This window comes from Dendroctonus ponderosae, unplaced genomic scaffold (genome assembly GCF_020466585.1).
Source record: "Dendroctonus ponderosae isolate FM_Combo_2020 unplaced genomic scaffold, Dpon_F_20191213v2 Dpon_F_20191213_2, whole genome shotgun sequence".
NCBI classification, from domain to species: Eukaryota; Metazoa; Arthropoda; class Insecta; order Coleoptera; family Curculionidae; genus Dendroctonus; species Dendroctonus ponderosae.
The window spans coordinates 61,123-73,302 of NW_026018165.1; the positions used below are offsets into that span (position 1 = coordinate 61,123).

The 12,180-nt window shown below is 34.9% G+C and overlaps 1 protein-coding gene and 1 long non-coding RNA gene across 13 annotated transcripts in view; one reads left to right on the forward strand and one right to left on the reverse strand.

Annotated features, from left to right (window-relative positions):
* Positions 1 to 7,364: 7,364 nt before the first annotated feature.
* Positions 7,365 to 12,180, reverse strand: part of LOC109542344 (ranBP-type and C3HC4-type zinc finger-containing protein 1) — a gene marked incomplete in the record, with an annotated part of 82,398 nt that continues 77,582 nt past the window's right edge. For 10 of the 12 annotated variants that reach the window (XM_048663808.1, XM_048663807.1, XM_048663804.1 and 7 more), the window contains 1 exon segment: positions 7,365 to 7,874. In XM_048663808.1, the coding sequence (XP_048519765.1) occupies positions 7,695 to 7,874 (180 nt within the window). 12 annotated transcript variants of the gene reach the window in all.
* On the forward strand, positions 11,187 to 12,150 carry LOC125503441. The gene is made up of 2 exons (XR_007280857.1): positions 11,187 to 11,644; positions 11,993 to 12,150. It is a non-coding gene; the product is annotated as an uncharacterized LOC125503441 (long non-coding RNA).

Consider the following 12,180-nt stretch of genomic DNA (forward strand, 5'->3'; position numbering starts at 1 on the left):
ACAGATAGTTACAGGTGGATAGCCCTTGTCAATAATAACAATAATTTGTCAAACTGTGACTTACTTTGAATTTCCTTTCACGAATTTGCGAATATGCTATTAGTTCAGGGGAAATGCTACAGTAACATAGCAAAAGCTGAAAGAACTCACGCCAACAAAGGGCGAGGAGAGTGGTTCCAGGAAGATAGAGGACAATAATCCATTTTCGGGTTCCAGGCACAGAAGAACAAGTATTGGACATAATCAAATAAGGGCCTTCCAGGGGTACTCAGAGCACAATAACTGACACTTTCCCAAGCACCTAATAAATACCTAGGAAGGGCTACATTTCTACCACGTTTGTACGATACATACAGCACAAGGAGATACAAATGGAATAGAAGTTCATTAACTGAACACGAGAAGCTGCTTGATAAGAGTGGATAATAAGGACATTACACAGGCACTAGCTTGTCTGGAGTTAACCATATAAATGTTTGGTGTTGAATGGTTTATTTATAAACATTCGAGGTTGTGAGAACAGGTTCACATTTCGAAATTACGTTACCTAGTCTACAAATCTTGTTGAATTTACCGTTTATCCTTGTTTATCTTATTGTCACTCTCTATAATTCTATGGTTACTGGAGTTTTAAATAATTACGAAGCAACAGGTATTTGCGTAATGATAATTAGGCAGATTACCTTGAAAAACACTGCTGCCGTATTTCTGATATAGTTTTTTTTGCAAATTTTTCAGTTTTTAATAACAATTACTTTCTTTTACTATTTTGGCTGTATTCCTATAACAGCGCCAGACAACACCTCCAGAGGAATGACGCCAATTTTGAATCACCCTGTCTAGTGAGCAGGAGATTTGGTTAAGACTATGCGAATTTGAAGAGTTTGTTCCTCGTGGCCAAACACCAATTTAAACGGAGAACAACCAATTGTTTTCTGCTTTGTGGTATTAACCTTTCAGTGGTCGCGTCCTTAAATGTTAAAAGAAGCTTTAATTTATCAGCTGAAGACTCATTAATTAAATACCATGTAGACCCTGTATCTGTTAAGCGATTGATCTGTGTTAAAAACATTCGGTATGCAAATTTTTATTATTTGAATTTAAATACACATCATAAAACGTGCATTTCTAATATTCTCCAGCTTACCACTGTAACTGACACACAAACAGTGTGCCCTTATTTATGGGTTTCTCCGGAGTGAATGATCCCTCTAGTGCTTTGTCCATAGTGGGACGAGTTTGATTTCAGCAACATATGGGCAAATATGCATATTCGATAATTGTCGAAATTAAACAAAACCTGTTCATGCTTAGGTTTTTCTTCCAAACGAACGATATTCGGTTTCAGTAGTTCCGCTTTGTCGACAACATTGATTTTACTGAAAAATATTAATAACTTAATTTAACTACAGGTTTTGCCGACGAAAGCAATTGTCGATACTGTACTGGTTTTTTGCAGTACCTACCGACAGGCCACACTAACGCCACTTGATTAGAATTTTTACGCTTCTCAGAACAATTTTTAAAAACGTCCCATGTTTTCACAGAAAAAGCACTTGATTTGCTTTGTTTCCTTTTGAGGATTGCTCGTTTGTTGATTTAAATTTGAGCACAGCTTAAAAGTGATCCTAAATTTTTCTGCACTGAAAAACTTACAGGAAAGTCGTTTCTAAAAATTTTAAAGTTTTATTGGTGGGTTACCATGCGGAAAAACACCTTTCGGTAGATTTTTATAAAAATGGTTCAACTACTTACGGTTTCACGGTCCGACCACTCAAACTCATCTTTATACCCTTCAATTTTTTGTAACCAAAGATTATTATCCGTGTTCTACAGATCAAGCCTGATAAAAAATTCCCAAAATTGATGCGACTGCACCCAACGATCGGGCCAAGCCGTCTTCCTCTATAATATAAACAAAACACACAAAAAAAACAAAAAAAAAATGCGGCGCTGTATCCCACTTCTCATATTAGAAAAAAAGTGTTTTTCGGACTTGTCAGGCAGACTCACCGCGCACGAATCCGACGCTATTTCCGCGTGTTACGTGTCCTTTTTGGGCGACCGGTGCTAAACGGCCTTACGTACATTCGGGAACCGTTCCTCTATCAAAACGGTGCCAAATTTGAATATTTTAAAACTGAATCTAACAATCTAAACTGCACCACAAAGATAAATTTGCTAAATCACGGTAATCCGAAATAACTGCAAAAATCTGTAACACCTTCACTAGAAATAAAGCGATCTCAAGTGAAGCCCGATTAATCCCACATAATATGAAGGAAAGAAGAAATTCTTCTGCCGAAAAGAAGACAAAACTAAGGCTGATAAATAAATATAAAATTACACCATCAACAACATACGTTTAACCAAAGAACTTGGATCCGACCACCTGGCTATTACGTCTAAAATAGACTTACAACATATGCAACCTTCCTTCAGTACACCTCCTATAAAGAAAAAGTTAAACCTAACAAAGACTGACATAGAGAAAGTGATACAACATATACATGACTACATTGAATCGCAAGCACAGTCCATTTTAATAGTAATTATACACTTTCACTAGCCATAGTAAAATTTAGACCAGAAACAAAAAATGTTTTCTACCGACATACACTACCAAATTTATACTGAGACTAATAAAACATAAGAGAGAACTGTATAGACTATATACATACAGCCAAAACAACGACCTAAAAAAGACACTAAACCAACTCAACAGAAGCATTAAAACTTTGATTAAACAATACCGACAAGACAAATTGCTAAAAACAGGTAAAGAAATAGAAAAAGACAAGGCAAAAAATTAAGAAACTTAAGGCGCAATACAAGAGAACTAACACAATTGACAAAAATGGAATAGAAGCTGACAAGAAGAAAGAGAAAGCTGAAACGTTCGCCAGACACTATCAAAATGCCTTCAGCATATCGACAAACTCTTTCTTCGTCAATGACAACTGGAACTTGAACTATTTTAACAGCTCACCTATACCTAAAAATTGATCACAGACAGAGAGTACGATGAAGCCCTAGAGCATATCAAAAACACAGCACCAGAAAAAGGCAAAACTTTTGAAAAGCCTAACTCGAGAAACACGCAAACTGATCCTAACTAAACTCAACAACTGCATTACCCAAAAATGGATTGAACAATACGCAACCCAACAGTTACAAACCAATTACTCCATTACATTACTACCAGTACTTAGCAAAGTTTTTGAGTACATAATAAAGCAGCTTGCTTTGCAGCAGCAAAAAATTTGTCGGAAGATACATACCACGGTTGATACAATTCGTGTTGCTGATGTTCGGCTTCAACCATCAACACTCGATTATTCACCCACTCTTCACTCTGACTAACAATATGCAAACAATCCACCTAACTCACAGAAAGACAGCCTGCCTGTTTATCGGCATTTGCAAAGTTTTGAGAGTGTCTGGCATAAGTGTAAAGTAAGTAATAAGTCCATATCATCTTACTATGCAAACTATACAAACTCCACACTATATCTACTACACACCATAAAGAACTTACTAGAAAACAGACAACTACAAGTACGAATTGACAAAACGCTCTCATTGTCTTTCCCCGCTCTCACCGTGTCTCTACAATATATTGTAAGCAACCTGGGAAATCCGAGGAACCACGGCGGGACAGCAACACTAGTAAGCGGGACACGCCTAGGACGGGAGTGGTGGTAACATCGTGGATACTTCATGGCTGGGACAGTAGATGGCGTGGCGCTTCTGGCGAGCAACATTGCCAAGAGGGATGGATTATTATGGATCGTGGTGAGGGTGGAAATAAACGTCATGATTTTCAAGTTTTACGTTCTGTTTTAATTATCAGCCCAAAATTAAACCTAACAATATACTGCCATGACATATACAACTACAACTTACCAGACAAAAATCAAATCGACAGATCAGCATACATATTACAATACGCTGACGAAACGACACTTATTTTACAAGACAAAACTACAGATAAAGCAGCTCAAAGACTCCAAACACTAACAAACAAACAATGACATGGTTTTATAAATGGAGACTAACACCAAACGTTTCAAAAAACCAACTTCTGCTCACAAACCACTGCTCACACACACAACTCAACTCTAATTCCCCTACAATAACTGCAGACAACCAAACGACAGAACCAAAAAACGACGTAAAATACCTTGGAGTCACAATTGACCAGAAACTTAAATTTACTAAACACATACGAAACATCATCACAGAGACGATAAAAACAAAAAACACTTTTGCTCACTAACATACAAAGGCAAAGGAATCTGCAGACCCCTATTGGACTATGGACATACACTTATGACTAACGATACATACAGACGACAGAGCAAATTCCACTAAGACTAATAACACGACTAAGGCACCCCCAAAACCGACTGCACAATCCATCGAACAAATTATTTTTAATTATTACAGTTTTGTAAAATTAGGAATAGTCTAATTTTAAGAATTAGGCAGTACAAAGGCAGAAAGATCAATGTGGGGTCGATAGATTTTTTCCTTTGGAAGTAAATATTATTTATTATATATATTCATATTCGTTATTAGTTTAAAAAAAAGAGCTTGTTGATGAATGATTAAGTGGACTGTATTTCTGTATTATTTTCTTCTTCGTGCGCGTCCCTATCTGAGATGGCACTCCCAACACCGACTTAAGTTAATGAATGCACCCAACCGACGAATTAAAACCCGATTGTCGGCAAAATTAAATGTATATGGCTCAGAACGTTATTTCTACACACGTCTTGTTTGTTTTTCCTCAATTACCTTAGTTACTAGAAACAAATACAACTTAAAATAAAAAAACTAATTGTCACATCGCCCCCTAGACTAACTTATGTGGTTGGCAAGATAGACAAATAGATTTTATTTACTCATTTCCCAACAGAGCTCTTGTAAATATACATACTAAAATACGAATTACCAACATATTAAAAAGTATATTAAAATCGTTTGAATCTCTTGAGATTACAGGTGATGAGTCAGGAAAATCATGTTCGGGAAAAGATTAGAATTTATTGCTTAGATATTTAAATTTTATTTACATGTCTGGTTGTTCTTACCTCCACATTTGGCAAGCCACTGAAAAATCTTTACTTCATCTAATATCGAGCGAAAGAATAAAAAACTGTTTATAATATTTGGCATTTTTCTTTGCTTACGAAGTGCGCACATTTTAAAACTGTCTTATACGATACAGAGTGTCTCAGAAAAGCGAGGCAAGATCAAAGTGCATTTTGGTAAATACAATTACCCATTTTTCATTACCTCATGAAATGCAGCTTGACACCCTGCATATGCACCGTAAATTGTTTTTTTATTACTTGCTCTTATCGCCATTTTAGTAAAATTTTGCTTCAAAACATGGTTTCTAAAAATTAATTGTCGAAGCAAAAAAAAGCAGTTAGGCCCGGTTCCACCATTTCCGATTAAAATGTTAATCATTGATTAAAACGATTTAATCAACACTTTCCGTTTCACAATAATTTTAACCACGATTATGGACACTTAATCAGTCGTTAACTTAATCGCCTAAAATGGCTGGTTATTGACGATAATCACGATCAGTGTAGTATTATAACCTTAAACAATTTTAAGTAAACACATGTTGGATTTGTTTTATGACGATGTTTTATCACAATCGGATGAGGATAGTGACATTCGGGTTGTTAGAAGACCGCGAATATTTGATCCGCCAGTCAATTATTTTGAAATCATAGACACCTTGAGTTTTTACGCTATTTTGCTTATCGAAAAACACTGTCCAAACATTACTGCTGGAAATAGAAATAGACCTGCAACATGCTATAGAAAGTTATGATAAATGAATAATAGTAAAATTGCCACATGTTCATTAAATGGATTTTTTAGAAACAACACTATTCAATCCACGACACAACTTTTACTTGTGTTAAGGTATTATGTACTGGTTCGCATCTTATTGCTGCTGGAGACTTTTTTGGAGCAAGCAAAACTAGTCCACATCGAATTGTACATCGAGTTACTGCTGCAATAGGCACATTAGCTCGAAATGACATTAAACTCCCATCTACAAAAAGGGAAATAAGTGCAGCACAAGTAATTTTTTATGTACTAGCTCTTTTTCCCAAACTTATTTCAGTGTTCGATTGTACTCATATTAAAGGACAATCTTTTGAACTAGACAGCGCAGAAGTATTTCGTTATAGAAAAAGATACTTCTCTATCAATGTTCAGCGACATGCGATTACTATTTTGAGAGAAAATGATTTCAGTTGATCTGTCAATTGTTTGAACCAATCAGAACCGTGGATTCAAAGGAAAAACGATCTTACCCGATGAGACTGATGATTATCTAACCAGAGTTAAAAGGGTTGTTGTGGAACGCATAACAATTTAATCATGATTAAAGTGGTGATTAAAAAATGATTGTGATTAGTTAACGAAGAATTTAATCACTCTTGGTGGAACCGGGCCTTAGAGATACAAAAAAATACGTCTTTCCAATCAGCACACTTTCAAATATACACATATTGATATTTTGGTTCAATAGAATTCTTAACGGATCTGTGGTGATTGTAAACATTTATTTTTTTTGTACCTCTAACTGCTTTTTTTGCTTCTACAATGAATTTTTACATACCATGTTTTTAAGCGAAATTGTACTAAAATGGTAATAATCTGCCAACGTCGCAAGTAAGAAAAAAACAATTTACGGTGCAGCCTGTCAAGCTGCATTCCAAGAGCTAATAAAAAATGGGTAGTTCTATTAAAAAAAAAATTACTTTCGATCTTGCCTCTCTTTTCTGAGACACTCTGTATAATATAAGATATTTTTAAAATGTGCGCACTTTGTGCGTCAACAACTTTTGAAACTATTTTTGGAAAGTTCATCACCAACGGAAATAATGGACTCTATCGTACTAAAAAACCACCCTGTATATGAAATTATTCTGCAGTTGCTTATTGTCTTTTCAAAACCGTTTTTTAAAGCCTGGTATAATTTACTGATTGATCATAGAGGTTCATCATATGAGTTGAAAAAATATTTTTAAGCTTAAGCTGGTTATGCGTTATTTGCATTGCGATTATAACACATTCTTCCACATTCGGATAGTTTAGGGTAGATATTGATGATGAAAATATAGTTGTATCACGTACGTATCCTTCCACAAATAATTTTCATTTCCGAGTCTTCCGTCGTTTTCTAAATAATCTGAGTTATCGCGCCAACATTTCAAACTCGACACTTCGTAGCTTGCGCATATGATGGAATGCATTTTAGATTTTAAAGTCTCGTGAGTAAAGTTTGTAGTTCTCCATCTACCATGTATTTTAATACACGCTAAAAATGAAGTTTCAAACTGCACAGGTTCATATTTATTTCCTTCTAAATTAATACAATTATTTAAAATTTTAACTACCATATTCACACTTTCACTGAGAAGTCTAATTAAACTGTTGACAAAAATATTGTTTCTAAAAGCTAGTTTAGAACGGGTGTTGAATGAATAAATAATTTTCAATTACTTCAAACTTTTGATGTCCTTGTTTGCTTTCTATGCTTTCTCTGGTGCCTGGTGCCACTGCATTCCCTTTTAATTTAAATTGATTTTCTACTTTTATTAGTACTTTAAACCTACCGACTATATCGTATTCCGTGAAACCCGGTGAAACTATGCTTAGTGACAGTAATTACACTGAAGATGACACTTGGTTCCATTGACTCCGCACTGGCAGCCACCAGAAGTGTCTCCTTTTCCCCCGGGTCCCCATCTAGGTCCTCTGGTAACCCAACAGATTTCGGTCTTGCACATTGAACAGCGCAACCAATCACAACCCCACTTTTTCATAAGTACGACCTGAAAACATCTAAAATTATTGACCTAATTTTGAAAGTGTTGCAAAGCTCTGTAGATATGTAATTGTTGTCTTGCAATTATTATCAAATAAGGTGTGAACCTTCCTTGTTAATACTAAAGATAAGCGAAAATCCAACGTAAACACAATTTGCTTTAAAGATAATCAAATTAGTTGTCGAAGCTCTACGCTTGGATGCTAGAGTTGTTCTTAAGGACAAAATTTAGCAGCAAAATCTATCGAAATAGATCCGAAATTTCTGGTTTTTTGCATTTGAAAACGAGATGCATGTTGTGATTTTTCCGGTTTGGAAGTGGTGGAATCCACCTAAAGTTTTTGAACTTTGAGAAGTTTTGAATTATAATTTGGCAAAGGTTATGCGTACTCTAATTTCAAAATGCCGCAGACAGCAGAACTGGGTATGGTCTATATGGAAATAGAAGTAGGGCTAAATCACCAGAATAGAAACGCATTTAAATTTAATGGAAAATAGTTTACGTGACAAGTAGACGTAGAATAAATTTAGATGTGAATATTAATATTTTGATAAAAATAAATAATACTAATACTAATAAATAATAACCTGTCTAATATTTATGTCAATATCAAGGGACTGTAATAATTTTTCTCAATAAATAAAAGGCATTTCAGTAGTTTGCAAGATATTATTGCAATTTGTACTGGGTTTTCAATTACATTATTGTCACTACTTTTAATTTTACTTATGAAATTATCATTCTGTACATTACTTCCCATCTTATTTTTTATATATTTCCAAAGCTGTATAGCATTATTCTTATTTCTCTTAATTAGATTTTTCCATGTTTCATTTTTGCCTTATGAATCACTTTATCTAGTCGCTTATATTTAAGAATATATTATTTTTAGTTTAACAATGTGGGCACTTTTTTATTAAGAGAACCATTTTTTATTATCCCTATTTCTACCATCATCATTGTGAATTTATAACAAAAAATTAAAAAGTAACCCGGTACTTTTATATTAGGATTTTGAAACCTGGTACAGAAAAATACCGTTTAGTACACCTCTAGAACACAGGCACAACGGAGAACGAAACTATTCTTTGTCTCTGGCACGCACTCATGTTTTTGATCGAACGGGTTGCTCCGTCCGTTCAAATCCTGAGTCCTTTGGGGAACCAGAATACATTTCCATGCCGCGGTAAGTAAAAATGTTTTATTTTCTGTTGTTCACTTTGAAGTGAAAACGAATAAATACAGTAAAAGCTGCCATACATACAGGGTGATTCAAAATTGGCGTCATTCCTTTTAGGGGGTGGTAGAGGCTCCCTTGGGGAGTACGATAAAAATATTGAAAATTTTTTTTTCGAAAGTTTCTAGAAGATATTAACAGTTAAAAATCGAATTTCAACTTTGTTTTTAAGCTTTATTTGGAAATAGTTCCATGTTTAATTGGTAGCATATTGGAATACTTAAGCAGCCAACAAGAAAAATTACGATCTTTGCTTCAATTTACGAAAATTTTTGATAACAAAAAAGTTCTTTTCTACAATTTTTTGATGAAAAGGCACTGCGGCAATGATGTTTTTTGTCATTAACAGATAGTTACAGGTGGATAGCCCTTGTCAATCATAGCAATAATTTGTCAAACTGTGACTTACTTTGAATTTTCATTCACGAATTTGCGGAGATGCGATTAGTTCAGGGGAAATGCTACAGTAACATAACAGAAGCTGCAAGAACTCAAGCCAACAAAGGGCGAGGAGAGTGGTTTCAGGAAGATAGTGGGCGATAGATGTTCGGGTTCCAGGCACAGAGGAACACGTACTGGACATAACTTGTTTGGAGGACTAGCTTGTTTGGAGTTAAGCATTCAAATGTTTGGTGTTGTAGAGTTTATTTATACACACCCATATTCGAGGTTATGAGAACAGGTTGACATTTCGTCAACAAATCTTGTTGAATTTACCGTTTAACATTGTCTATCTTATTGTCAGCCTGTATAATTCCATGGTTACCGGAGTTTTAAATAATTACGAAGCCACAGGTATTTGCGCAATGTTAATTAGGCAGGTTACCTTGAAAAACATTGCTGCCGTATTTCTGCTATAGTTTTTAAAAACTGAGAAATTTGCAAAAAACTATATCAGAAATACGGCTGCAATGTTTTTCAAGGTAATCTGCCTAATTAACATTGCGCAAATACCTGTTGCCTCGTAATTATTTAAAACTCCGGTAACAATGGAATTATACAGAGTGACAATAAGATAGACAAATATAAACAGTAAGTCAAGATAGGCACGGATATACGGTAAATTCAACATTATTTGTTGACTGGGGAACGTACTTTCGAAATGTCAACCTGTTCTCATAACCTCGAATTGGTTGAATGGTTAACTCCAAACAAGTTAGTGCATGTGTAATCTCCTTATTATCCACTCTTATCAAGCAGCTTCTCGTGTTTAGTTAATTAACTCCTGCTTCATTTGTATCTCCTTGTGCTGTGTGTATCGTGCACACGTGGTAGGAATGTAGCCCTTCCTCGGTATTTATTTGGTGTTTGGAAAAGTGTCAGGTATTGTGCTCTGAGTACCCCTGGAAGGCCCTGATTCGATTATGTCCAATGCTTTTTCCTCTGTGCCTGGAACCTGAAAATCGATTGTCGTCCACTATCAACATTTCCCTTGAACTAATCGCATATCCGCAAATTCTTGGAAGGAAATTCAAAGTAATTCCTGTAACTATCTGTTAATGACAAAAAACATCATTGCCCCTGTGACTTTTCATCAAAAAATTGTACAAGAGAACTTGGTTGACATCAAAAATTTTTGTAATTTGAAACAAAGATCGTAATTTTTATTTTTGAATGCTTAAGTATTTCAATATGCTACCAATTAAACATGGAAAAATTTCAAAATAATTCTTAATAACAAAGTTGAAATTCGATCTTCAACTGAAAATATCTTCTATAAATTTTCGAAAAAGAATTTTTCAATATTTTTCTCGTAAGTGAGCCTCTATGACCCCTTTAAAGGAATGACGCCAATTTTCCATCACCCTGTATAACAGTATAAGGAACTATACCTATACATTAGCTTTGCAAAATTTAATTTTTCTTTGTGTGGAATTAAATTCTTACAGGGTATTAAAAACTAGAATGTAAAATATTAAAGGACACATATGCACAAAAGTCTTAGTAAAGATGGGTCGACAGACTAGCTCTCTGGGAAATCTGGTAGTCACTTCGTTATCAGTATCTAATACATATTAATTTTCCACAAGGAACTAAAATGTGTTCATTTCATTAAATTAGGTAAGCGCAGTAAACACAAAACGCTCGTCCGGGAGACGGGCCGCTCCGAAGGCTGCGAGCCCACCTCGGACAGCTCGGCCAACCATAGAGAAAGTAAAATAAGAGAGGTGGCAATCATATGGGCGTTCTTGTCACCGCGTTACGCAGGTTGCGCTGCAACTGACTGACCGGCGACTGACGGCACTCAAATTTCGAGTTTTTGGCCAAGAAGTTCTGAGCATGTGCGAAACGTGCAGGACATAGTGAAAATAAAATAAGGATCGGTTAAATCAGTTCTGTCTTTTTTCAACTTGCAGAACAACGCAACTGGATATTATTCTTGTATTGCTAAGTTGACTTTGCTAAATGAAATTATCCTAAGAATGAAATTTAACCTTATTTTAACCACGTTTTCGATTGATCGGTCGATTTAAAATAATTTCATATTTCTAGTACCTGTACGGTATTAATACCTACAAATAACATTTGCTGTCGAGACGTAAGTATTGCATCGTAACATAGTAGTATTTTTTTGTGAATATGTATTACCATTTTTTGTTTACTCTTTCTTGTTTGTTTGTATAATTATATTTGCATAAAGATGAATCCTCCTGATGATCGTGTTCTTTTTGTATAAATGTATAATAAATAGCATCAAACTGCAAAATTTCCCATTTTAAAGAGGGTAATCTTGATAACTACGCAAAAAACCGGTTATTAAAATTCTCTGATTCAAATAAAGGTATTAATCGTCGCAGAAAATGCTTTGAAATAATGGAACTCTTTCTTTTAAAAGAACGGCTTAGAATTAGGACTTTGCATGGCCAAATTTGTTGTTATTTAATAGTTCAGCATGGAACAGAATCCTGCAGCACATAAGTAGAAGACTTCTGGTGGGGATTCCTACTTCTATAGGGCACAAGTTTATCTACCCAGTTTATCCTTTTGGGATTCTTTGGAAGACAATTTGTGTTTTTTTACTTAATAAATGTTATTTCATTTTGATTTAGGTATATATTATTTCATTCCCTGTCA